At 41.6% G+C, this 25,231-nt stretch overlaps 1 protein-coding gene across 8 annotated transcripts in view; it reads right to left on the bottom strand.

Moving 5' to 3' along the window:
• The window catches only part of LOC140190445 (phosphatase and actin regulator 4-like), a 190,225-nt gene that overhangs the window by 78,982 nt on the left and 86,012 nt on the right, over positions 1 to 25,231 (bottom strand). For 7 of the 8 annotated variants that reach the window (XM_072247041.1, XM_072247045.1, XM_072247040.1 and 4 more), the window contains one exon: positions 11,091 to 11,133. In XM_072247041.1, coding sequence (XP_072103142.1) covers positions 11,091 to 11,106 — 16 coding nt within the window. In that variant the 5' untranslated portion in view covers positions 11,107 to 11,133. Of the gene's footprint in view, positions 1 to 3,620; positions 3,731 to 11,090; positions 11,134 to 25,231 lie in introns of those variants that run through there. The other variant, XM_072247039.1, reaches the window with a different exon arrangement.

The raw sequence follows: 25,231 nt of genomic DNA, 5'->3' as shown, positions 1-25,231 counted from the left end.
AAATACAGAATAGCAATGGCGAAAGAAGCTTTCCAAAAAATGAAGACCATATTAACAGACAGAAAGATGAGCACGTACACTAAAAACAGAATACTGCAGTGCTACATTTATTCTTTCCTGACTTATGGAAGTGAATGCTGGACCATTTCTCCAGCAATGGAAAAGAGACTAGAAGCAGCTGAATTATGGTTCTACAGGAGAATGTTAAAAATATCATGGACCACACACACATCAAATGAAGAAGTTCTCAGAAGAGCCCAAGCAGTTCGATCACTCATACCAACAATAAGAGAAAGACAATTCAGATTCCTAGGACACATCATGCGGAAAGATGAACTAGAAAAACTCAAACTCTCTGGAAAGATTGAGGGGAGTAAACCTGGAGGAAGACCTTGGCTTATGTACATCAAAAGCATAGCTACACATCGAGGAAATGGAAGCCATCCATGGTCACCAAAGTCCGCATCGGATATGGTACCTAGACAGACAGACAATGTAGCCTTGTGCTGTCTCACATAGTCTAGTGTAGTTTTGTATTGTTTCATGTAGCACCAGGGTCGTGGAGGAACGTTGTTTCGTGTTTACTGTGTACTGTACCAGCAGCTTATGGTCAAAATGACAATAAACTTGACTTGACTTGCTTGCATATATAAATCTGGGCAGGGGAAGGGGTTAGAGCTCTACCAAGGCTGACAGAACAAACTCTCACCTAGAATTGGTGTGGTATTATGCAATGAGCTGTAAGAGGAAGTGGTGTAGGCATGAACAATAATACTGTATGAAAGACATTTGGACAGATACGTGGAAAAAGGTTTAGAAGGATGTGGGCCAAACACAGGCAAATGCAAGCAGCTCCAGTAGGCACCTTGGTTCATGGGTGTGTTAGATTGTGCTGTCTAACTCTATGACTATAACACTGATTCCCCCCGACCCCCCCACCCACCCCTCCAAGACTTGCATGGCATCCTTTCTGCACTCGTGTGAAGGCTGAGCAATTGAAGACAGCCTGGTTCCATTGGTCCCCGTACCAATTAACACCTAACATAACCATATTTGTCCAGTAGATGATCTCACATGACACAATGGTCCTACAGTCGGGATTGCTTCCTGGAGATCAGCTAACAAGAATCTCCTGCTGGCAAGAGCAAGCTGAGCTTGGGTCACATCATTGATAAGACAGCCTTTAGATACCTGCAAATCTTACATGTTTTACCAGATAAGTAAGATGAGGTTGTGAATAGCAGGGGCTGCGTTAGGAATGACACACAGCAAGCAACCAGCAGCCTGCTTAGCTGAAGGTTAGAAATTATCCCAGCAACAAAAAACAATCTGTCCTTGTGAAAAAAAAAACAATTTTCCCATTTTAAACACCAGTGAAATTGGTTCAGAGAAAGTAAGACAGGATGAACCTCTCCCTAGAGAGAGGGAAAGAGACAGGGCACCAGGAATGGTAAAATACATTATGAGCAGAGGTGTCAAAGCAGACTGACCACAAATGCAACACAGATTAAGGACAGAGAACAAGGAAACAGAGGAAATTAAAAATAAGATCCCTTTCTAAAAATAGCAAGGCTATCCTTAGGCACCCATCATGAATGATTAACGCCGTACTAAAGATGAGCTGCTGCTCCAAACACATTTGCCTACTGAATAAGACAAAGGCCATTCAGCCCATCATGTTCATGCAGGTTCCCAGAAGGCCAATCCTATTGGTCCCATTCTCCGTCTCCATTTTTCTTTGTAGCTCTACAACATAGTGCCTCTCATCAGCTCTCCCTACATTTTTCTGGCCTTTTTTCTTTTTAAGATGCTGCCCCACACCCATTAACTACAATTGAGGATGCAGGAGAGACCCACAGCATCTAGCAGAAACCCACGCAGTCACATAGAAAACCTACAGCACAATACAGGACCTTCGGCCCACAATGCTGTGCCGAACGTGTACTTACTTTAGAAATTACCTAGGGTTACCCATAGCCCTCTATTTTTCTAAGCTCCATGTACCTGTCCAGGAGTCTCTTAAAAGACCCTATCATATCCACCTCAACCACCATTGCTGGCAGCCTACTCCACACACTCACCACTCTCTGCGCAAAAAACTTACCCCTGACATCTCCTCTGTACCTACTTCCAAGCACCTTAAAACTGTGGCCCCTTGATTTTGCCATTTCAGCCCTGGGAAAAAGCTTCTGACTATCCACACGATCAATGCCTCTCATCATCTAATACACCTCTATCAGGTCACCTCTCATCCTCCGTCGCTCCAAGGAAAAAAGGCCGCGTTCACTCATCCTATTCTCATAAGGCATGCTCCCCAATCCAGGCAACATCCTTGTAAATCTCCTCTGCACCCTTTCTATAGTTTTCACATCCTTCCTGTAGTGAGGTGACCAGAACACATTCCACGAGGACAACATCCAATGTCAGGACTGAACCATCCTGGACCTGCAAGGGAGCAACTCAAATGCTACAGTACGATGCTATATTAGTTGTGAATCCAAGTCTATTTTGTAAAGCAATTAATTACAATAACCATCTTCAAGACATCTCCCAGACTTCAATACAGGAATGTTATCGGAAAATATCTGAGAACAAATTACACAAGATGAGGCTTGGGAAGATGGATCAAAGGTTTTGGTTATAAGAGCATCTTTAACCACAGAAGGGCAAAAAGGTTTGGGAAGAGAATTTCAGAGTTTGGTACCTAAGCCAAAGGCACAATTGAATTCCAGTTCTTATTTAGAGTGAGACCTTTGTCTTTGTTAAAATTCTTTCTCTCTAATTTTATTTCAATGGCTTCCTTCACCAGGCAGCCTCAAAAGCCATTGGTGCTGCAGAGTAGTTTTATGCCACTGAAGTCAATCCGACGGCCATTGCAAATGCAATGTCCTGCTACCGCCAATTTCTCTGGTGAAGGAAGCCATTGAAATAAAACTAGAGAAAAAGAACTTAAGAAAGAACTGGAATTCGATCGTAAACAATGTGAGACAGCGGAAACCTGATTGGATGTGGACTAACCAATCAGGAGGGGTGATGACAGGGGTATATATATATATATATACCAGCGGATAAGAAGTGCCCAGGCAGCATCACTGATGAATATAGCAGAGTTTGTCATCGAAATGTCGGGTAAAATCAATACCTGTACCAGCCTGGAAGCCCAAGAGCAGCTTATTCATCATATACGCTAGGAAAGTAGAAGATTCTTTTTGAATTCCTTTTTTCCCCATGTGCAGAATTGAATCAACAAAGTACTGAATGAATTCACAGCCCTGTTACCATCTCACACTATAATTAGTTTAACAATATTAAATGGAGTTTTACAAATAAAAATATTTCAAGACTGAACACCTTAGTGACAATCAGAGTAAGTGCATCCCTGTTTATGGACCACCCAAGGATAGTCATTGGTAGAGTCCAAACCCAGCCAGAATCCTCTTCAAATCCTTTCTGAATTAACTGCTTAAATTCACTACGCAGAACAAAAATAGTAAAAAATGATGACACACCTTTAAACAGATTCAGGGTGCTAATCAGGAGAACAGAAGGAGAAAGGTGAAGTGAAAATGGATGTGAATGTGAAAACTATACATTAAAAATGGAACTTAAAATCAACTTACTTCCATTCTGAGACACCAACTTCGTAACACAAGATGTACAAAACATGTAAACAGCCGAGACAGTGCTCCACTAATCAGCTAGCTGTCTTTGGCTCCCACTTCAAGCCGGCTGCCGTTGAAGGCTGTGAGAAACTGAGGTGGGCGTAGGTTTAATTCAGCAGTGAATTACGTAGAAGAGGAGGAGGAAATGTCTAGCTCACTGATTAACACAGGGCTTGAGAGGAGGATCACAGCTAGTGTTTACAATTAAAGTGACATTACAGCCAAGTCAAAATAGCCCTTTCAGATATTTCTTTCTCAGAAGAACGAGAACAGGGTGTCTAGAAAACAATGGAATTAATACAAACAGACCATGGGTGCAACCCAGATGAAGCAAAGTATCACAAATATAAGGACTGCAACTTCTGGCTGGAGCCCGAGTAAGAAGAAAATTTTTTTTCACATCTTAGTGTTTTCCTGGTATCTTAAGGAACAAATTTTCTCAGTTTGTGAAAACTACTGTCAAGAGAGGTGGAGAAGCATTTACAGGACTGCTTTGAGTCTGTGGACTAGACCATATTCAGGGATTCCCCTTTGGATCCAAATTAACATTTCTTCATCTGGACCTGCATGTGGCTTCAAGAACATACTAAGTCTTGCCAAACCAGTCTGCTAGGATTTACAGTCTGCTGTGTGCTGGGTCTGTACCGGCCAAGCATGGTGACCAAAAACCCTACGAAGTAGCACAGGTCTGACCTAGGGAAAGCCATTATGAAATTGAAAAGGCAATTCTGCTGAAATTAAAGGCACAAACAGATTGAACAGCCGCTGCAGCAGCATGTGTATGCCGTTGCTTCCTGTAAGGTGAAACCTCAGCACAAATGGCAATGAAGCAGCACTTCCCAATGAGCTCCATACCTTTTAAAAGGCATCAGGCCCTGCTGTTATACCTGACAAGGTACAGAAAACCAACTGGCTGGAATGTTGCAGGACATCTTCAAACTCTCACTGCTGCAGCAGTAGGTTCCCACCTGCTTCAAAAGGACATCAACAATACCAATGCCTAAGAAGAGCAGGGAGAGCTGCCTCAATGCTAATTGCCCAGAGCACTCACATCTACTGTGATGAAATGCTTTGAGAGGTTGGTCATAGCTAGAATTAACTGCTGCCTGAACAAGGACATGAACTTGCTGCAATTTGCCTACCGGCACAACAGGTTTTCAGCAGATATAGTCTCACTGGCTCTCCACTCACTTTGCAGCAGCTGAACAACAGCAATACCTACATCAGGCTGCTGTTAATTGATTACACCTTAGCGTCAACACCATCATACATCACACCTTCAGTACTAATCCATAAATTTTAAAACCTGGGCATTTGTACTTGTCTCTGTAACTGGATCCTTAACTTCCTTATCAGGAGACCACATTCAATGCAGGTCTATAATAACATCTTCTCTTCACTGACAACCAATGCCAGTGACCTCAAGGATGTGTGCTTAGCCCCCTGCTTTCCTCTCAACACTCATAACTACATAGCTAGGCACAACTCAAACACCATCATAAATTTGCTGAGAAGACCGCCGTTGTTGCCAAAATCTCAGATGTCGAGGAGGCATACAGGAGTGAGGTAGGTCTGCTGGTTGAGTGACGTTGCAACAATAACTTCACACTCAATGTCATTATGACCATGGAATTTATTGTGAACTTCAGGAAGGGGAAGTCAGGAGAACACACGCCAGTCCTCAGTGAGGGGTCAGTGCTGGAAAGGCAAGCAGCTTCAGTTTCCTGGGTATTAACAACTCAGATCTATCCTGGGCCCAACACACTGATGCAATCATGAAGAAAGCACACCAGCTGTTCTACTTCATTAGGAGGTTGAGGAGATTTGTTACATCACCAAAGACCCTAGAAATTTCTACAGATGTACTGTGGAGAGCGTATTCTGCCTGGGTGCATTACAGTTTGATAAGGAGCCTCTAATACACAGGATCGCTTGAGGCTGCAGAGTGTCGAGGACTAAGTCAATTCCATCACGAGCACAACTCTCCCCACCATCGAGGACATCTTCAAGAGTTGGTGTCTGAAGATGCAGCGTCCATTATTAAAGAACCTTACCGTCCAGACATGCACTCTTTGTATTAATACCATTGGGGAAGAAGTACAGTAGCCTGAAGATCCATACTCAATGTTTTAAGAACAGCTGCTTCCCCTCAGCCATCAGAATTTTTTCTGCTTGGGTTTCTGAAGTGGGCCTTGAACTTGGAATCATCTGATTTCCACTGAGCCATGTGGGCAAATCCCATGCCTGCACTTTGCAGTCCCTTCACTTCCTCACACTTTTTTCCTACCAGAGCACAATGTTTTTGTTTTGTCTCTGAAGAGCTTAAGAGTGCTATATTGTAGAGTCAGAGTTGCACAGCATAGAATCAGCATATTCAGCCCATTGTATCTATACTGACCTTTTTCCTCATCTACATTAATCCTACAATCCTTCGTCTAGTCTTGGAAATGGAGTGGAGAGAAAGACAGAAAAGGTGAACTAAGGGCCAGAGATCCGGAGTATGCAGGTAGGAGTTGGAAAGAAATATTTGGGGGGGGGGGGGGTTACCTGAAATTAGAAAACTCAACAGTTGATACCTTCAGTCTATAAACTACCCAAGCACAGCACTAGTATTGTTTTCTAGAGTCGTGATGAAAAACTGATTAAGGGTCTCAGCCCAAAACATCATCTTTTTATTCCCCTCCATAGATGCTGCCACATTTGCTGAATTCCTCCAGCATTTTCTGTGTTGTACCAGATTCCCAGCATCTGCAGAACCTCTTGTGTTTACACAAGATGCTGGCCTTCTTGTGTTTGATGGCTGTGGAGAAGGCAGAGGACAGACATGCTGATGTAGGAATGGGATGGAGAATTGAAAGGACACAAACGGAAGAATTAGATGGTTGCTGCAGGCATAGAACAGGAGCTCTGAAAAACAAGTCATCTATGTAGAAGACTGCATCGAGGTTCGACGTCAAATTAAGCAGTTCTCAATAAGCACTTCAGTATCTAGCAAACTAGTCTTTTATCAATTCACTGTGAACTCAGGAGTATCTGATAATGAAACAATCGAATTATAATTTGTTGACGCAAACACGAGGAATTCTGCAGATGCTGGAAATTCAAGCAACACACATCAAAGTTACTTATAATTTGTAGAGCACTTTTACTGTTCTCAAGATGTTCCAAATGCTTGCAATGTAGGAAAACCAGCAGCCAATTTGCTTCATGTAGGTCCCCAAAAACCTTGAAGAGGCCAAGGGTCAGCCTGAGAGTCCAGCTTGTGTTTGGAAGCCTAAGATCTCAGGGCTCTGGGACGGGTGGATCGAGGGTCAGTGTCACAGTAGGAGACTTGTGTGTCGTCGGGGAGGTTGGAAGATCTTTCACTGTGGGCCCGAAGACCTGAGACCTTTGCGATCTTCAGGCACAGAGCTTGTAAAAAGCAACAAAACAGACCTTTTAAACATCATAATAACAACCCGCTGGTTTATGTCTCCCGCTCGCTATGAAAATGGGGGGGTACCTCCCTCTCCCTTATTAGGGAGAGAGAGAACCTGTGGTTTGTTGAATGCCGGATGAAATGCGATAGTCTTTAGTTTAACTGTCGTTCGTTCTTTGGGGCTCTTCTCTGTTTTTGCAGATGGTTGCGAAGAAAAAGCATCTCAGGATGTATATTGTATACATTTCTCTGACATTAAATTGGACATTTGAACCTTTGAATTACAATAAGTATATATAGAAAAAAAAGTAGTGCAAAAAGTGAGGGGAAAAACAAACTAGTGAGGTGGTGAGTTCATTGTCCATTCAGAAAACTGATGGCAAAAGGGAGCTGTCCATGAAATGTTAAACATGTGTTGAGGGCCCCTCAAATGGACCCACAGAGACTGTGCCAAGATCAGTTATAATTTCTGAGTACTGAGCTGAGGGAGGCAGCAGAAAATGGGTGGAAAGTCCAATAAACAGTGAAGGGAGCCCTGTTTCTGTGGATGGTAGGGGTACGGAAGGCTATGGTGCAGGTCGGTGCAGGTGGTAGGAGGCAGTTTAAATGGTTTGACATGGACTAGGTGGGCTAAAAGGCCTGTTTCTGCGCTGTACTTTTCTATGACACTATGGATGTGGGTTTTAATAAGTAAAGCTGTAACAGTAAATCCATCAGAATTCCCCAGATTAGGATAAATTCAACAATGTTTTCTATTAAAATGTATTCATTAAAAATAAATCTATTGAATTGGTTTACATGAGGAGTAAAAATCTTTACATTATGTCTCCGCCCAAATGTGCAATTTATAGTAATTTGTAATAAATAGTAGCAGTAAATTGTATGTACAACAATTGTATCAGCGAGAATTAACCAGTCTGATGGCCTGGTGGAAGAATCTAGTTACAGGAATGTGACAAACATATACATTATATCCTACAATAATATAACAAAGAGGATGTCATTCAACACATTTTATTTGATGCTTGTTTCCAGGCCTGTTGATCTCCTGTAACCCTGCACCTAATCAACATCAAGGAGTAATTTACATTCGCTCACTAACCCATCAATACATCTTTGCAACGGGGAAGAAGTCAATGGAAAAATCTGCAAATTCCACACAGTTGGCAACAGATGTCAGGGTCTAGCAAAGGTCCCTGAAACCATGTACAGGAGAAAGAAAACTTAATGGAATCCTCTGAGAGCTAAGGAGCAAAAAAAAAGTGGATGGATAAAAAGCTCCCGTTTGCATATGACATCAGAGGATGGAGATATCAATCCATATCAGCTGAGAAGGAACCTTCACAGCTAGCTTTTTCTTAAACTGTCCATTGGTAAGCAATCTCAAATATACAGTAGTCTAATATACAGGTTTTGAAAATGAGGAAAGTATTGCTATCAGCATCATACGAAAGGCTGACTATTGGTGTTTTACCCACTAAACATTTTCCAGATCAGACAAGGATATGCTACCAATATGAATGGGTGAAGATGATGAGAAATGCTCCCTTCCCTTTCATTTGTGATGGTGCAGAGTTCGAAGGTCCGAAGTAACGTTGGGGGGGGGGGGGGCGGGATCAAAGAATTGAATAACATCCTTCATATACAACACATTCCAGTGATCTGTCTTGTAATTAGTCAGAACCGTCAAACTGTCATCAAAGCTAAATACGGTAAATAAAGCAGCTTTTTTTCAGTGATAGAAACAGGCATTACTAGGAACCCGAACACAAGAAATCCACCTGGTTCTCAATTCACAGCTTAATTTGTTTTCAAGTTAAATGTTCTATTGGAATGCATTCAGGTTTTTGAAAATGCATTGCCGGAAGGCTCTCCACCCTAAACAATGTAGACACAATCTTATCACTCGTCTACATGGTCACTATTCAGGAAGCCCAAAACATATACTTCATCAGACAGAAGAGTGAATGAAGCCATTACAGTATCGGCTGAAAGAACAGGAAATAAAGGGAGTTCACTGCTTCTGGAATCACCACTGCTCAATTTTTAATGACCGCACTAGCAAGCAAATACACCCAAAAAAGACGCAATGGGTTAACAATTAAATAGCAGTTGCTTCTTCATGTTACTTTGGGTTTTTCTGGTGTAAAATTTCCAGATGACTGTAAATCCAACAAATGCATGCATATGGAGCTTTCACAACGTTATTACCAAGAGTACTTGATTTATTGTCAGTCATTAACAACACTGAGCTTTCTCAGTAAGTGAACGGAGCAGCCAGATGAGGGAGAGCAGGAGGGGCTTAGGCCAAGGTCAAGGACAAAGAGGCAGGAAAACAGCCAGAATACTGGAGGAACTCAGCAGGTCAGACAGCGACGTTTCAGACTAAGACCTTTCTTCAGGAAATGATGCCGAGTTTGAGAAAGAGAAAAAGGCCCAGGAAGAGCAGACAGAGGCGAAAAAGAAACTGGAAGAAGTGGGAAAATGACATCAAGGCCAAATGCAAGTTACTTTAAATGTTATTTTTACACCACTTTGATGAGTGTGGATTTCATTCAATAACTTGTTCTCAATTTTAATTTTCTATTTCTCAAGGTGAATAGGAAGAATCTCATTGAAACATATCAGCTGCTGGATACAGTGGACATGAAGGAGATCTTTCCATTAGAAGGACAGCCTAGGGTCCAATGCAAAGCATCAGAATAAAGGGATAACCCTTTAAACTGAGATGGAAAGGAATTTATTCAGCCAGGACTGGTGAATCTGTGCCCACAATTATTGAACAGATTAATTAACTATGACAAATAGGATCTTGATGCAACACATATCAAAGTTGCTGGTGAACGCAGCAGGCCAGGTAGCATCTCTAGGAAGAGGTACAGTCGACGTTTTGGGCCGAGACCCTTCGTCAGGACTAACTGAAAGAAGAGCTAGTAAGAGATTTGAAAGTGGAAGGGGGAGGGGGAGATCCGAAATGATAGGAGAAGACAGGAGGGGAAGGGATGGAGCCAAGAACTGGACAGGTGATTGGCAAAAGGGATATGAGAGGATCATGGGGCAGGAGGCCCAGGGAGAAGGAAAGGGGGGGGGGGAACCAGGAGATGGGCAAGGGGTTATAGTGAGAGGGACAGAGGGAGAAAAAGGGGAGAGAGAGAGAAAGAATGTGTGTATATAAATAAATAACAGATGGGGTACGAGGGGGAGGTGGGGCATTAGCGGAAGTTAGAGAAGTCAATGTTCATGCCATCAGGTTGGAGGCTACCCAGACGGAATATAGAGTGTTGTTCCTCCAACCTGAGTATTGCTTCATCTTTACAGTAGAGGAGGCCGTGGATAGACATATCAGAATGGGAATGGGACGTGGAATTAAAATGTGTGGCCACTAATCTTGATTAGTAAGGGCGTCAAGGATTATGGGGAGAAGGCTGAAGAATTAGGTTATATTAGACTTGATGGACTAAATGGCCTAACTCTGCTCCTATATTTTATCGTCTTATGGTTACACTGAGACCGGAAAGGAAAGCACGAAGACTCATGCTGAAACTCTAGCCCCAAATTTTTTCAGCCCTCATATTCTAATTCTTCCACTGTGCAACAGAGCATTAGAATGTCAAAGGTGGTGATTCAGATCATGTGATAGATTTAGTAACAATAATTTCAAATATACAGCAACATTTAGTGTTCCAGTTACGTAACTCAGGGGTGATGCAGGAATCAACAACATAACCAATTGTAGAAATAGGTGAAGGCTTGTTAAACCCATCAAGATCAGGAACCTCAAGTGGTGTTCACATGTATTCCACCACAGATGCCTTACCCCTTCATTACCCATCACCACTCCATAATTACTGTCTGAACAAAAAGCATTCACTGCCATCACGGACCCTCAGACTCTCAATTGGTCAGTTAGTTAATGATCTAACGCACTCTAGTGAAATGGAAACCGCACAGACTAATTTAGCAAATCACATGCTAGAATTGCAGAGCAGCACATGGAGTCAGACACTTACCAACACGATTTTCCATCCCTAGCTACACGTCTCCACGATCACACTGCAAAAAGAGAGGGAATAGTTATAGTACAGCAGCTCTGTGATAGATCACACTAGAATGCCATCAAACTAGATACTTTGCTTGATAAACAAGTTATAGGTCAAGTCCAAAGTACCACACTGCATGTTATTTGCACTTAGGAGTTGTACCTAATCCAAACCAAACAGAACATTTAATATTTTAATGTTCTTTTAGCTAACTTTTCAGTGCAGATTTCAACAAAGCATCACTCCAGTGTTAAATCATATTAAGAGTTTTATTTAACCAGTCACTCATTTCAGACCGAGCGAAGAATGGGTGGTTTTTCTTCAGCTCTACCTAATGTCACACTATCAGGTGCCACTGAAACCATATTTTGAACATATGTTGTCATTCAATTCATAAAGGTTCAGCAAATCTTAGCTTTAAACTTCTCTCATGCCATCAGCACTAGAGGAACAGTTTGCAAACAGCATGCATACTAGATCACACTAAAGGAGTTAACAGGAACACTGACATCACAGAGTCCTCCATTTGACTCACTGTACCAGGGGTGATGCCATCAAGAGTTATTCAAGTAGTCACACATTATCGGCACTTCCCTGTAGCCTTACAAACCTTCAACTTGAAAACTTCATTCAAATCCCTTTCGAGAGCTGTGAATGACACACTCATCAAACAGCTGAATAATGGCAGTGACATTGTTATTTTTGTACTCAAATCCTCTTGCTGTATTTGCACATTGGCCATTATACAAGGACAATTAAGTCCCTCTGAATACACCTTTCAATCTCCTGTTTCAAAGAAAACTCCACTTTTTTTTTCATTAACTTAAGTTGATGGATTTTTTCCAGATATTTTTTCAATTATTTCAGTATATTCAGTAACTGACCCTCCACAACTTTCAAATTCTATTCCACATTCACATCCATCTATTTTATTTTACATGCAGAGACTGGTAGGTGCCTAGAACAGGTTAGTTCACAGTTCAAAGTAAATACTGTTTATTATCAAAGTACACATATGTCACCATTTGCATCCCTGAGATTCATTTTCTTGTGGGATACTCAATAAATATATAGAATAATAACCATAATAGATTCAATGAAAGACAGTACGAAGTTGGGTGTGCAACCAGTGTACAAAAGGTGATAAATTGTGCAAGTACAAAAATAATTTTAAAAACTAATAAATAAATAAACAATATTGAGAACATGAGATGACAAGTCCTTGAAAGCCAGTCCATAGGTTGTGAGAACATTCAGTGATGGGGCAAGAAAAGTTGAGTGAAGTTATCCCCCTATGGTTCAGGAGCCTGTTGGTTGAGGGGTAATAACTATTCCTGAACTTAGTGGTGTGGGTCCAGAGGCTCCTGTACTTTCTTCCTGAATGCAGCAGTGAGAAGAGCGCATGACCTGGATGGTGGGGGTCCCTGATGACGGATGCTGCTTTCCTGTGACAGTGCTTCGTGTAGATGCCCTCAATGGTGGGGAGGACTTCACCTGTACCCCCTACTTTTTGTACTATTTTCTGTGCAAGGATATCTGTGTTTCCATACTGTGATGCAACCAGTCAATATACACTCCGGCACACATGTACATGAGTTTATCAAAGTTTTAGATGTCAGGCCGATTCTTTGCAAACTCCTAAGAAAGTAAAGGCACTGCTGTGCTTTCTTTGTAATTGCACCTAAGTGCCGGGTCAAGGACTGGTCTTCTGAAATAACAGCAATTTAAAGTTGCTGACCCTCTCCATCTCTGATTCTCCAATGAGGCCGGGCTCATGGACCTCTGGTTTCAAGGGTTATCAGGTTACTGGGGTAGTAATGGAATTTGATGGATATTAGGAGGCTTTTAGATAGACAGGTGATTGTAAAAAGAATGGAGGGATATGGGTATTACACAGGAGGACATTTTGTATCAATGAGGCATCAAGAATACAGGCTAAATAGCTTGGCCACTGTTGTACCTTTCCATGCAGATAGTCAGATGACTATCACGAGAGGCAAGTGGAAGAGACGGAGTGCAGGATCTCTCTCAGCAACAAGTATAAGTGAGACTGCGGAAGTTGAAAGGAGTTGTGCAGGGTAGGTTTTTAAACAGAGAGTGCTGCATGCCTTAATGCGCTGACTGGAGTGGAAGTGGAGGTAAATGTGATAGAGGCTATCTAGAATGAATATACAGGAAATGGAAGAGTAGGAACACTGTAGAGAGAGAGTGTTACTTTAGTTGGCAATTCGATTAACAATTTAATTAATTCAGAACAACACTGTGGGCCAAAGGGCTTGTTCCTATGCCGTACTGTTCTATGATCCACTGTTTTTGGGACAACCATCAAGCACCCATCTATACAAATCATTTTTTAAAACTCTCTCATATTCCCATCAACACTGCCATCCCCTTTATTCACCTGCCACCCACTACACTAGCACAACTTAAGGAAGTCAATAACCTTCTAACCATATCTTTTGCACATGATAGGAAACTGGATCATCCAAAAGAAATCCACTTGATCACCAGGACAATGTAAAGATTTCACCCTGATGGCACTGAAACACAGAACTGAACTCGGGTCTCTGGAGCCACTTTGACTAACTGTCTTCTAACTATAAAACTCAACTCATCCCAGAATACCACCTACCCTCTCCTCCCATCCTAGATACACTAGTTTTGTTTCACGCATGAGGCGGCACTTTATCAAAGGCCTTTTGAAAGACCAAACAAAAACCACTTCACTCAATGTCCTCATCTACTTTGCTTGTTTCAACCCATAATCTGTCAAGCATGGTTTTCTGTTCCTCAGTCCAAGCCAACTCTGCTCAATCCTGTTATTATTTCAGTGTTCCACTACCATTTTCTTAATAATATATTACAGCACTTTTCTGGCTGCTGATAGGATCACTCGTCTGCAGTTCACTGTTTGATCTCTCTCTCTCTCCTTTCTTAAATGAGGTTACATTTACTACCTTCCCAATTTCGTGTCACAATTGCACGGCCTAGGAACAGGCCTTTCGAAATGCCATCCACAGTAACCAGCAAGTGTCCATTTACAGTAATTACACTTTATTTTCCTCACACTTCCATTAACTGGGCAGTGTCTTGGCCAATTAAACCATTAATAACCACCCAGGACATGTGTTCTTCTCGGTACTGGAACCTCAGAACCCACACCATTAGGGTCAGGGAAAATAATTACTCCTCAACCTTCAGGCTCTTGAACCAAAGGGGATAACTTCACTAACCCCATCAGTGAACTGTTACCACAACCTATGGACTCACTTTCAAGGAATCTTCATCTCATGTTTTGGATATCTATTGCCTATTTATTATTTCTTTATTTTTGTATTTGCAGTTTGATGTCTTTTACACACTGGTTGATTGCCCAAGTTGGTGCAGTCTTTCATTGATTCTATTATAGTTATTGCTCTATTAGGGATTTATTGAGTATGCCTGCAAGAAAATGAATTTCAGGGTTGTATATGGTGACATATATGTACTTTAATAATAAACTTACTTTGAACTTTGAATTTGCATACTTCTGGGATCTGCAAAGACACGAGAGCAGTGTGAGGAACCAATCTGGTCTCAATGAAAACGTGCAAATTCTTCACATCACACTGAAGGTCGGGTGTGAATCCTGATCACTGGGGATGTAAAGGAGCAACTTTACTTGCTCCACTATGTGCTGCCAAATCTGTGGGAGCAATTCTAGAATTTATGGCATATTGGAATATGAAAACTAGTACATCTAACATTTCCACAGGCATCCCTTTGAAACTCTAAGGATGCAGGTCATCAGGTCCTGGGTACTTGACAGGTTTCTATGCCAATTATTTCTCCAATGCTTTTTTTTTTAATTAGTCATAGTCTTAGAATAAGAAACAGGCCCTTCAGCCAATCCTACCCATGCCAAATTATTAATCTGCCTAGTCTCATAGCTCTCCATATCCCTTCCATCCATGTACCTATCCACATTTCTCTTAAATGTTGAAATCAAGCCTGCATCCACCACTTCTGCTAGAAGCTCACTGAAACACACTCTCACCTTCCTCTGAGTGAAGATCCTCCTCATGTTCCCCTTAAACATTAAGCAAATGTTAAATCCTTTTAACTCCTTATTCACTCTATACCAAAGAAGGTGTGTAGTCTACCAATGAGTGATTGCAAGACCCCGTTGGACATTGGTGATGTGGAATGCTGCAAGTCCAAATTCATTGGTTTATTGGTGGGTCAGCTGCACAGCCTCGGTCTTAGAAAGGACTAGCCCTCAAGTTGCATTGTCGCCTCTATACAGCCGCCAGAGGAAGCCGGAAGCGGTGTGGTGCAGCATCCATGCTGGAGTTGGCACTGTCCCGAGCATTCGTTCGGCAGAAGACAACTTGTAATGTATTCGACTGCAGACTGCTGCAACATTCATGCGCTCAGGGAAGTGAACCATGTAATTTTTTTGTGTGACTGTATTTTACTGCTCTCTATATGTGCTATATGAGCCTTGTGCTGTGTGTGACTGTGGTACTGTGTTTTGCACCTTGCCCCCACTGTAATACTGTTTTGTTTAGATGTATTCATGGGTATTCATATATGGTTGAACTTGAACTACCTGTTGTGCTATTTCCAGGTTTACTGTACTTTTTCTCTGAAGATACTCCAACATTTGCTCAATTCCTCTGCCATTTCCCTACTTCCCAGAATAAATTCTCCCTGCATCCGTAACAGACCTACCTTACTTCTGATAATCTCCTTTTCCTGTATGTATCAAAATTCTTAAAAACTGTTGAGCAACACACATTTCCAGCATCTGAAGAATTTCTTTTACGTTTTACAGACAGTTCTTCTGTTCCTTGGTAGCTTGTTTTTCCTCTCTTTAATCAATTTCTTGGTTTACCTTTTGGAATTCTCAAGTATGCCGAAATCTCATACCCTACTGTCCATTTTATGACCTTCCTCCTTGGATTTCTCATTATTACTAACTTTTCTTCAGACAAGGTCGAACCACTTTTCTTGGATTTCTATGCCTTAAGAGATATTTCCTGAAAATAATGCATCAATTCTTGAAAAATTAGTTATTGCTCATTTTACTACCATATCTTTTAATATAAATTCCCAGTTCACCAGCACCAGCCTTTACTTTGTGCTGATTGAATTTAATTGTTTTCAAATCTTCATATATCATGTTATAATCACTCTCCTCTGAAGGACCCTTAGCAACCAGATTATTAATTCTTTCTCACTGCACAATGCCAGATATAAAATAGCTGCTTATTCCATGTGTTTCAATTTACTGATCTAAAAAAATCCTCAAATTCCATTTCCACATTTCTATTATCATTTTGGTTTGCCAAATCTCGAGTAAATTAATGTTCTACTAAATGCATTTTCTGTCTGCTTCAAGCAAAGCCTACTGAAATGGAACAGCTTCTTCCTTCTCCACTACTAAACTGAACTGAAACTCAGTTCTCCCACTGCAATCTCTGAGCCCCATATTCATCTCGTTGATCTTTGTGATGCCAATTGTTGATTTGATTTGGATCCCAGATGCTCTTACTCTCAGTCAACCATTCTAACTCCCATTTGGACTTGGCCATTCTCCTCCTTTTTTACACTCCTCCAGTCCTAAAACGTCCTTAGCTCTGGCACCAGACAAGTATTGCAACCTTTTGAGACTTGCATTCACAACTGCAGAGAACAGTATGAATTTTCCTGATGATCCTGTCATCTATTACCAATACCCAACTTGAAGAGCTGAACGATAAGATGACTATCAGAGATATAGACAAAGAATAGCATAACATAGGCAATCATGCATGCAGGAAGGTCGTTTGGGAACACACTGGAGGAACTCAGCAGGTCGGGCAGCATCCGTGGAAACGATCGGTCGACGTTTCGGGCCGGAACCCTTCATCAGGACTGAAGAGGGAGGGGGCAGAGGCGCTATAAAGAAGGTGGGAGGAGGGTGGGAAGGAGAAGGCTGGTAGTTCCAGGTGAAAAACCAGTAAGGGGAAAGATAAAGGGGTGGGGGAGGGGAAGCAGGGAGGGGATAGGCAGGAAAGGTGAAGGAGGAATAGGGGAAAACACAAGGGAGAGTAGAAGGAGGCGGAACCATGAGACAGGTAGTAGGCAGCTGGGGGAGGGGGCAGAGTGAAATAGGGATAAAGGAAGGGAAGGGGAGAGAATTACCGGAAGTTGGTGAATTCTATGTTCATACCAAGGGGCTGGAGACTACCTAGACGGTATATGAGGTGTTGCTCCTCCAAACTGAGTTTAGCCTCATCATGGCAGTAGAGGAGGCCATGTATGGACATATCTGAATGGGAATGGGAAACAGAGTTGAAGTGGGTGGCTACTGGAGGGGAAGACATTTCTTTTTATACCATTTTAAGCCAAGTAATGTGTTGTTCCTCTTCGTGCCTTGTGTGGCATCAGGTGGCAAACTTGCAGCTTCTGTAGCATTTGTCTATTTTTTTTAACGAAGGCAAATTGCTAGCTTGATGCTCAACCTAGCACAGATAACTGGCCAGATTCGAACCCAGGACTGCTCACCTTGAAGCCCAGTGTAGATGCTACTTCACTACTAGCAAGCTATCCAAGAGCAGAATATGTGGGAGGTGATCACAAATCATCTTTAGTGGATGCTTAAAGTGGACATGTCTTCTGCATTGGAGAGGCCAAACACGATCTCGATTGGGTGAGCTTTAAAAGGACACTCTGTTCAGTCTGTTGGGGTGATCCTGAACTTCTAGTACTCTATCATTTTCACTCTCCTTTCCACACCCAATCTGACCTCCCATGCAGGTCCCATGCAGCCCAATTCCATATTCTCATCTACTGATTCAGCCCTGAGAACTCACAAGAACACAGCAAAACAGAGGGTTATTCTGCTCCATAAGCCTGTCCCGCCATTCAATGTAAGTGGCTGGTTTATCTTGGTCTCAACTCCTCCTCTGTGCCAGTTCTGCTCAACTCTGAAATGTTCGATCAATTTTCTACACCATAATTATATCTGCTCATCTGGTCTTCATCACCATCAAGAACAGAGAATTCCAGAGAATGATTCAACTCTGAAAGAAGAAATACCTTAACAGATGGAGCATCAGATACACTGATGAAATGAACCAAAGCTTAAAGGCATTCCAGTGTGAAAATCACTCACGGTCCAAGTTGGTCACTGAACCAAAAATGGAGGAACCCTTCTTTCTCTCAACACATGCAATAACTTGTGTTTAAAAAGACAACCCATTGCTGCTGGTGAAGATAGCAGTTGTGCTCTGTGTAATTTCTTGAGCTTCAGATAAAAAAAAAATATGAAGCCCTATGAAATAAAATTCACTTGCTCAACTTATTTGATTACAGATCTTGTTTCAGCAGGAAGACAGGATGAAAATACAAAATATCAGCAAACAGTAGATTGCAAGATAGCAATTTAAATCAATAATATACAAAACAAACACTTGATTGGATTACCAAGGTCAGAAGAATATTCAATTACTTAATTTAATTACAGAAATATGGCATTTTAATTCATTTGCTCTATTATAAATGTTGGATTTTAATAGTTCACATTAGATGCTGCAGAATATTATTTAGTTATTCAATACTCTTCATAGCATTTGATAAGAGATAGGTGTGCACCTGATGATCTGATATGCCTATAGATCTATACAGCACATCTAACATTACTTTAAAGCCTTCAAAATATCAAGGCTCCACCAAGTCAGAATGGTTGTAGTCTAGGAGGCAATTTAACCCATTGTATGCCAGAACAACTCTAGTTCCATCCACTGACCTTTTCTTCATAGTCAAACAATTAAAAAAAATTTGAACCTTATTCCTAACTTGGATGAAGTAGACCATACCTGAGGTGACTCATTGTTAAACTTGTTCTCAGAAAAGCTTCAAATAGTCATGTAAGAAAAAACGAATGTTAGTCAGAGTATAGAGCTTTTGTGCAAGCTTCATGAAGGCAATAATTCCAACATTTCAATCACTGAACTTTTCCTTTTATTTTTTATTTATTCATTTACAGGATGTGAGTGTCGCCAGTGAAGCCAGCATTTACTGCCCATCCCTAGTTGCTGTTGACAAGGTGGTGATGAGCTGCAGTCTTTCAAGGTGTAGGTACACCTACAGTTCTGTTGGGGGGGGGGGGAGGAGGTGGGAGAACCCCATGAGTTTGACCCAGTGACAATGAAGGAATAGAGATAAGTTTCCAAGTCAGGATGGTGAGTGACTTGGAGGGGGATTTCCAAGTGGTGCTGTCCCCAGGTATCTGCTGTTCTTGTCCTTCTAGATGAATGTGGTTATGGGTCTGGAAGGTGCTGCCTTAGGAACTTTGGTGTGCTGTTGCTGTGTATCTTGTAGATAGTACACACTGCTGCAACTGTTCATCGATGGTGGAGGGATTGGATGCTTGTGGAAGGGGTACCAATCAAGTGGGTTGCCTTGTTGATGGTCTCAAGTTTCTTGAGTGTTCATGGAACTGCAGTCATCCAGGCGAGTGGAGAGTATTCCATTACACTCCTGATCCTTGTAGGTGGTGGACAGGCTTTGGGGAGTTAGGACATGAGTTAAATGCCGCAGGATTCCTTGCCTTTGACCTGCTCTGGTAGTAACAGTGTTTATATGACTAGACCAGTTCAGTTTCCTGTCAATGGTAAACCCCAGATGTTGATAGGACTCTTCATGCCATGTTCTTGACATTTATTGCTTATTTATTATTATTTCCTTCTTTGTATTTGCACATTTTGTCATCTTCTGTACTCTGGCTGAACACCCGACTTGGTGTGGTCTTTCATTAATTCTGTTCTGGTTATCATTCTATAGATCTATTGAGTATGCTTACAAGAAAATAAACCTTAGGATTGCATATGGTGACATAACAAATTTATTCAGTATTTTGGACTGTCAGACCTCAGAGAAAGGCGGCTTTCTGCACTCAATATAAACCAACACTCCAATGGAGTATGGCACTACCATGTGCAGGTATTAACATTTTTGATAAGCAGATCAACATGGCTGTTTGTTCACGCAAAGATAAAAAGAATCATAAGTCAATTTTACAAAGAGCAAGAACTGTCCTTGTTGACATCCATCTCTCAAGCAACATTCTTTAGAAGAATGAGGGGGGGGAGGGGGAAATCTCATTGAAACCTATTGACTATTGAAAAGCCTAGATAGAATGTACATGGAGACCATGTTCCCTATAGTGGGGAAGTCTATGACCATAGGGTACAGTCTCGGAATAGAGGGATGTCCAGTTGGAACACAGATGAGAAAGAATTTCTTTAGCTAGAGGGTGGTGAATTTGTGGAATTTTTTGCCACAGCCAAGTCTTTAGGTATATTTAAAGCGGGAATGGAGTTCAGAGGGACAATAAATCAGCCACAATGGAATGGTGAAGCAGACTAAACAGGCCAAATTCTGTTCTTATGTCTTATGGTCAGCTATCTCACTACCATTTGCACAAAGTAACATTTGGATAGGTACATGGATGGTAGGGGTATAGAGGACAATAGTCCTGGTGCAGGTTGATGGGAGTAAGCAGTTTAAATGGCTGAGCACGGACTAGATGGGCCAAAGGGCCTGTTTCTGTACTGTACTTTTCTATGACTCTTGTATACAAGCTTTTGCTGTGCAAAATTTAAGTCACAGTTGCAAAACAGTGTATAGTTCTGGGCACCTCATTCTAGAAAGGATAGAGGCCATAAAAAGGAGAAGAGCAGGTTCTGTGGATTGAAATTGGAGTCGGGATGGCTCAATTTTGGGAAAGTTCAAAAACTGCAGTCATTAGAGGAGGGGTCTGTCTGATGGTTGGGAGGTTCCTTGAATTTCACAGACAACAACAGGACCACGTAAATCAGAGGTTCCCAACCTAGGATTCACAGACTCCTTGCCTAATGGTATTGGGCCATGGCATAAAAAAACGTTGGGAACCCACGATTTAAAGGTTTGAGCCTATTTGGCTGACAATTGCCAGAGGTACAAACTCAGGACTGATACTAAAGACATATAATTAAGTAAAAGGTATATTTCACGCAGGATTATAAATATTGAAGCAACGTTAACCAAACTGATAGAATTGATATCCGATGGCCTTGCTAATTGATTTAGCTCAACATGCATATTGCTCCACAGAAAAAATTTATACAGAAAAACAAGGGATTCTGTAGGTGCTGGAAATCCAGAGCAAAACACACTAAATTCTGGAGGAGCTCACGAAGCCAAGCAGCCTCTATGGAAATGAATAAACAGTTGACATTTTGGACTGAGGCCCTTCACCAGTATTGGATACCAGAGAGCAAGAAACCATCATAGGAGGGTGAAGGAGGACAAGCTGATAGGTGATAGGTGAAGCCCGGTGAGGGGAAAGGTTGGGGGAAAGGCAATGAAGTAAGAAGTTGGGAGCTCATGAGTGGAAGAGGTAAAGGGCTGAAAAGGAGGAATCTGATCGAGGAGAAGAGAGGACCATGGGAGAAAAAGAAAAAGGAGGGCACCAAAGGGAGGCGAGGGACAGGTGAGGATAAGAGAAAAGGTAAGAGTAGAATGAGAATGGGAAATGGAAGAGAGAAAGGGAGGGACAGAAATTATTGGAAGTTAGGGAAATCGATATTCATGCCATCAGTTTGGAGGCTGCCCATAAGGAATACAAGGTGCTGCTTTTCCAACCTGAGAGTGGCCTCATTGTGACCATAGAGAAGGCCACGTCAGAATTGGAATGGGAAGTCAAAATGAAATAGATGACCACTGGAAAATCCTGTCTTTTGTGGCGAAAGGTGCTCAATGAAGCGGTCCCCCCCAATCTACATTGGCTTCTTCCCCCTTACTTTCCAATCCAGATGAAGTCTAAAATGTCAAAAGTTTATACAAGGCAGTTTTTGATTCTGCAGTGCTTTGCAATTTGGATCATCACAGAAAAACACACTGGATAGTAGGAACATTCTCCCCTTCGGACAGAACACATGCTTGGAAGTGATCTACGGAAGAATTCCTTTTCCATCCGGAGAGCAGTTGGAATTTGGAATGCATTGCCTGAGTGGATGGTGGAGGCAGATACTCTTACAATGTTCAAATACATGAATGAACACTAGATCAGCAAGGTACACAAGGCCATGGTCACTGAGATATAGGTGGGTACTTGGTCAACACAGACATGGTAGGAACAAACATTATTGGGGTCAAGGTTGGCTATTTTGTAGTGTTGTTAAGAATTAAACAGCAGGAGTGTCAGGTGGGGGTGGTGTCCTATGAACTGTACAAGCCATTGAAGTATCCAGAAAACAGCTACTCTACAACATATGCACCGTGGTAACAAGATCCCAGTTAACCTGAAGCATAAGAAAATGTTGAGAACATCACCCACTACATTTTGATTTAACTTTAACTGAAGCAGAACAAGTTACAGCTGCTTTGCATAATATTTCCATAAGAGATTATTTTCTTCCAATGAATAACCAGCTTCAACACTGCTGGAGACAAATTTCCAAAAGGATGCTAGTTTTCATCAGCAAAATTAGGACCTTCTGAAAAGTGTGAACATATCAATATATACGTGAATAAGAGTTGACCACTCTGCAGAAACTTCATTTACACCTGATCACAACATACTTCTGGTCTGTATCACAACACAAGATCGATAGGTATCAGGATGCCACAGTTCTGCTCTCTTCTTTGCTACACAACACCATTCCTGCCTCCCACTACCACCACCTCCAGTAACAACCACTTCTTATTCGTGTCTTTGTTATGTCTTCCAACAGTATTCAATGCCAGCATAATAAATTTACGAAGACTCTCATCCTCATTTTCATATTACTCAATAGAATCAATCCTCACTGGAATGTTTTCCAAGTCTTACAACCCCTGTAGTTCCAACAAGCCCGGCTTCTTACGCAACCGATTTTTCAACAGTCCATTATTGACACGTAACACAGGAGACAGAACCTTTGTAAATTATAAATCAGTCACTTTCTGCTTTAATGTTTATGCATACCTGGGGGCGGGGGAATGTCAACTCAGACCATGAGAGGCCTGCGTCGGGCATTTTCATGCCTTACAAGGCACAGATTGGAAGTCTGTGTGGGGCGCCGCTCCTCGCACAGACACTAGAGCAATGTATGGTTAAGTGCCTTGCTCAAGGACACAAACACGCTGCCAAAGCTGAGGCTCGAACTAGCGACCTTCAGATCACTAGACAAACACCTTAACCACTTGGCCACGTGTCCAACACAAACCTTTGACACTTCGACATCCCTTTAAAAATGCAGTGGATTCTGGTTAATTGGCCAGTGGTTAATCAAGGCAGCCACTTACTTGGGATAACTCTTAAGGAACAAAAACTAATTGAGAAAATAGCCATGATTCCCTTCATTTATTTGGGACACTATGTCACTTAAATGGAACAGGAAATTGTTGTCAAACAGTTTCTACCTAGCGTCAGTCACATGTGGCCATTAGACACTACAACATGCTTAAAGCGAATAGTTTTTAAATAGCATCTATTGCATGTGTTTGTGTCCAAAAAGCAGTGATTTTGTCACTCAATAGTTGGTGAGAATTAAGCAGCAAGACAATTCAGAACTGTTTTACTGACTACAGTTTCAAACATTTAGGCTTGGAGATCCCAGAAATGGCTGGGAGTGAAAATGAAACTATTTCACTACTTCAAGTTAGGAATAATGAAGAATTTGAAGGTATCGACAATCATCTTGAATGTTACAATGAAAATGAAGATTTGGAGGATGCCATCATTGAAAACAATGTATGATGGCAAACCATTATCTGCACCAGGTGTCTGCACTGATTTTGTTCATTTACAGTCAATCAAAAGAATGCGCCAGTGTACACTGGATGAATTCCTTCCTTGATAACTATTGGGAACAAATACAGTTTTATAGTACTGTGGTATTTGTACTGCTCCATTTTGTTCTGTGTTTCATTTAAATACATAATGTGTTACTCAGTTAAACAGTAGTTTGTAATGTTATCCTTTTTTTAAACTATTTCCATGAAGCTTCAGCTAATTAGGGCAGCCACATAATTGGGCCAAAATTACTGGCCCTGATGTGTCTCAATTAAGTGGAATCCATTGTGTTGCACTTTCACTGGGATTCTCAGAATCAGTACACATTCAGTAGCTAGTGGGTTAATAACCATATTTACAAAGTGATCACAATGGACTTCAGGACAACCCGAAGACTCTGGTTTCTGGTTAGTGAGTCATCAGCTTTGTCTGTTAAGTGCTGAGGAGAGTTATGTAGGTAGGGTTCCCGACTCTTTTGAGCATCCCTGTTCTAGTGGCAACAGTTTCAATTTCATTATTTTGGTGTAAGGTTGATGGAGACAAGATGGTAGCTGGCCCAAAATTATCTTTACCTATCATGGTGTGCACATTGAGGAAATGCTTTGCAGTCTCTTGCTTATGGCCATCCAGCAAATGCCACTGAATGAAACAGGACCTTACTGCAAGGTGTTGTGCTGATTTGTCCCAAGCATTTTGCCATGAGAATACTTCATGAGGGTTAATCTTCCCATTTCTTCTTTGCTGGTCATGCTGTTCCAGATTTGCATTTTCTGAGTTACCCAGGAGAGTCAGGCTAAGATGGAGTAAAATGCCTCCTTGCTCACACCCACTGAAAAATGAAAATCAAATAAATTATAGCCTGCAAAGCCAAAATAAATTCCCTGCATTTATGTTTATAGGCACTTTCCAATGTTGAGTGGTACCTGTTGATGACTGTAGCTACATGTTAGGTTTATCGAAATGCTCATTCTATCGCACAGGTGTCTCAAGGATACTTATTTCATTATTCAGACTGCAGATGAAATCATTCTTCATAGCAAACTTCGCCCTATGAAGACAGTATTCCTGCTCAGTTTGCCCTCCAGAAAATTTTATCAAGTTCTTTCTTCTTTGAACAAGGCACCTCCTTGTTCAAGGATACCATCCACCTTGCTCATTGACTGTCCACTCCCATCAGGGAAGAGGCTACATAGCATCCATGGCAGGAATATCAGACTCAAAACTCTAAAGAAAGCCTATGAGGTGTTAGCTTTCATAAGTCGAGGGATAGAGTTTAAGAGTTGCGAGGTAATGATGCAGCTCTATAAAACTCTGGTTAGGCTAC

Source organism: Mobula birostris, chromosome 30, assembly GCF_030028105.1.
Source record: "Mobula birostris isolate sMobBir1 chromosome 30, sMobBir1.hap1, whole genome shotgun sequence".
Taxonomy (NCBI): domain Eukaryota; kingdom Metazoa; phylum Chordata; class Chondrichthyes; order Myliobatiformes; family Myliobatidae; genus Mobula; species Mobula birostris.
This window is presented reverse-complemented; position numbering and strand designations above follow the sequence as displayed.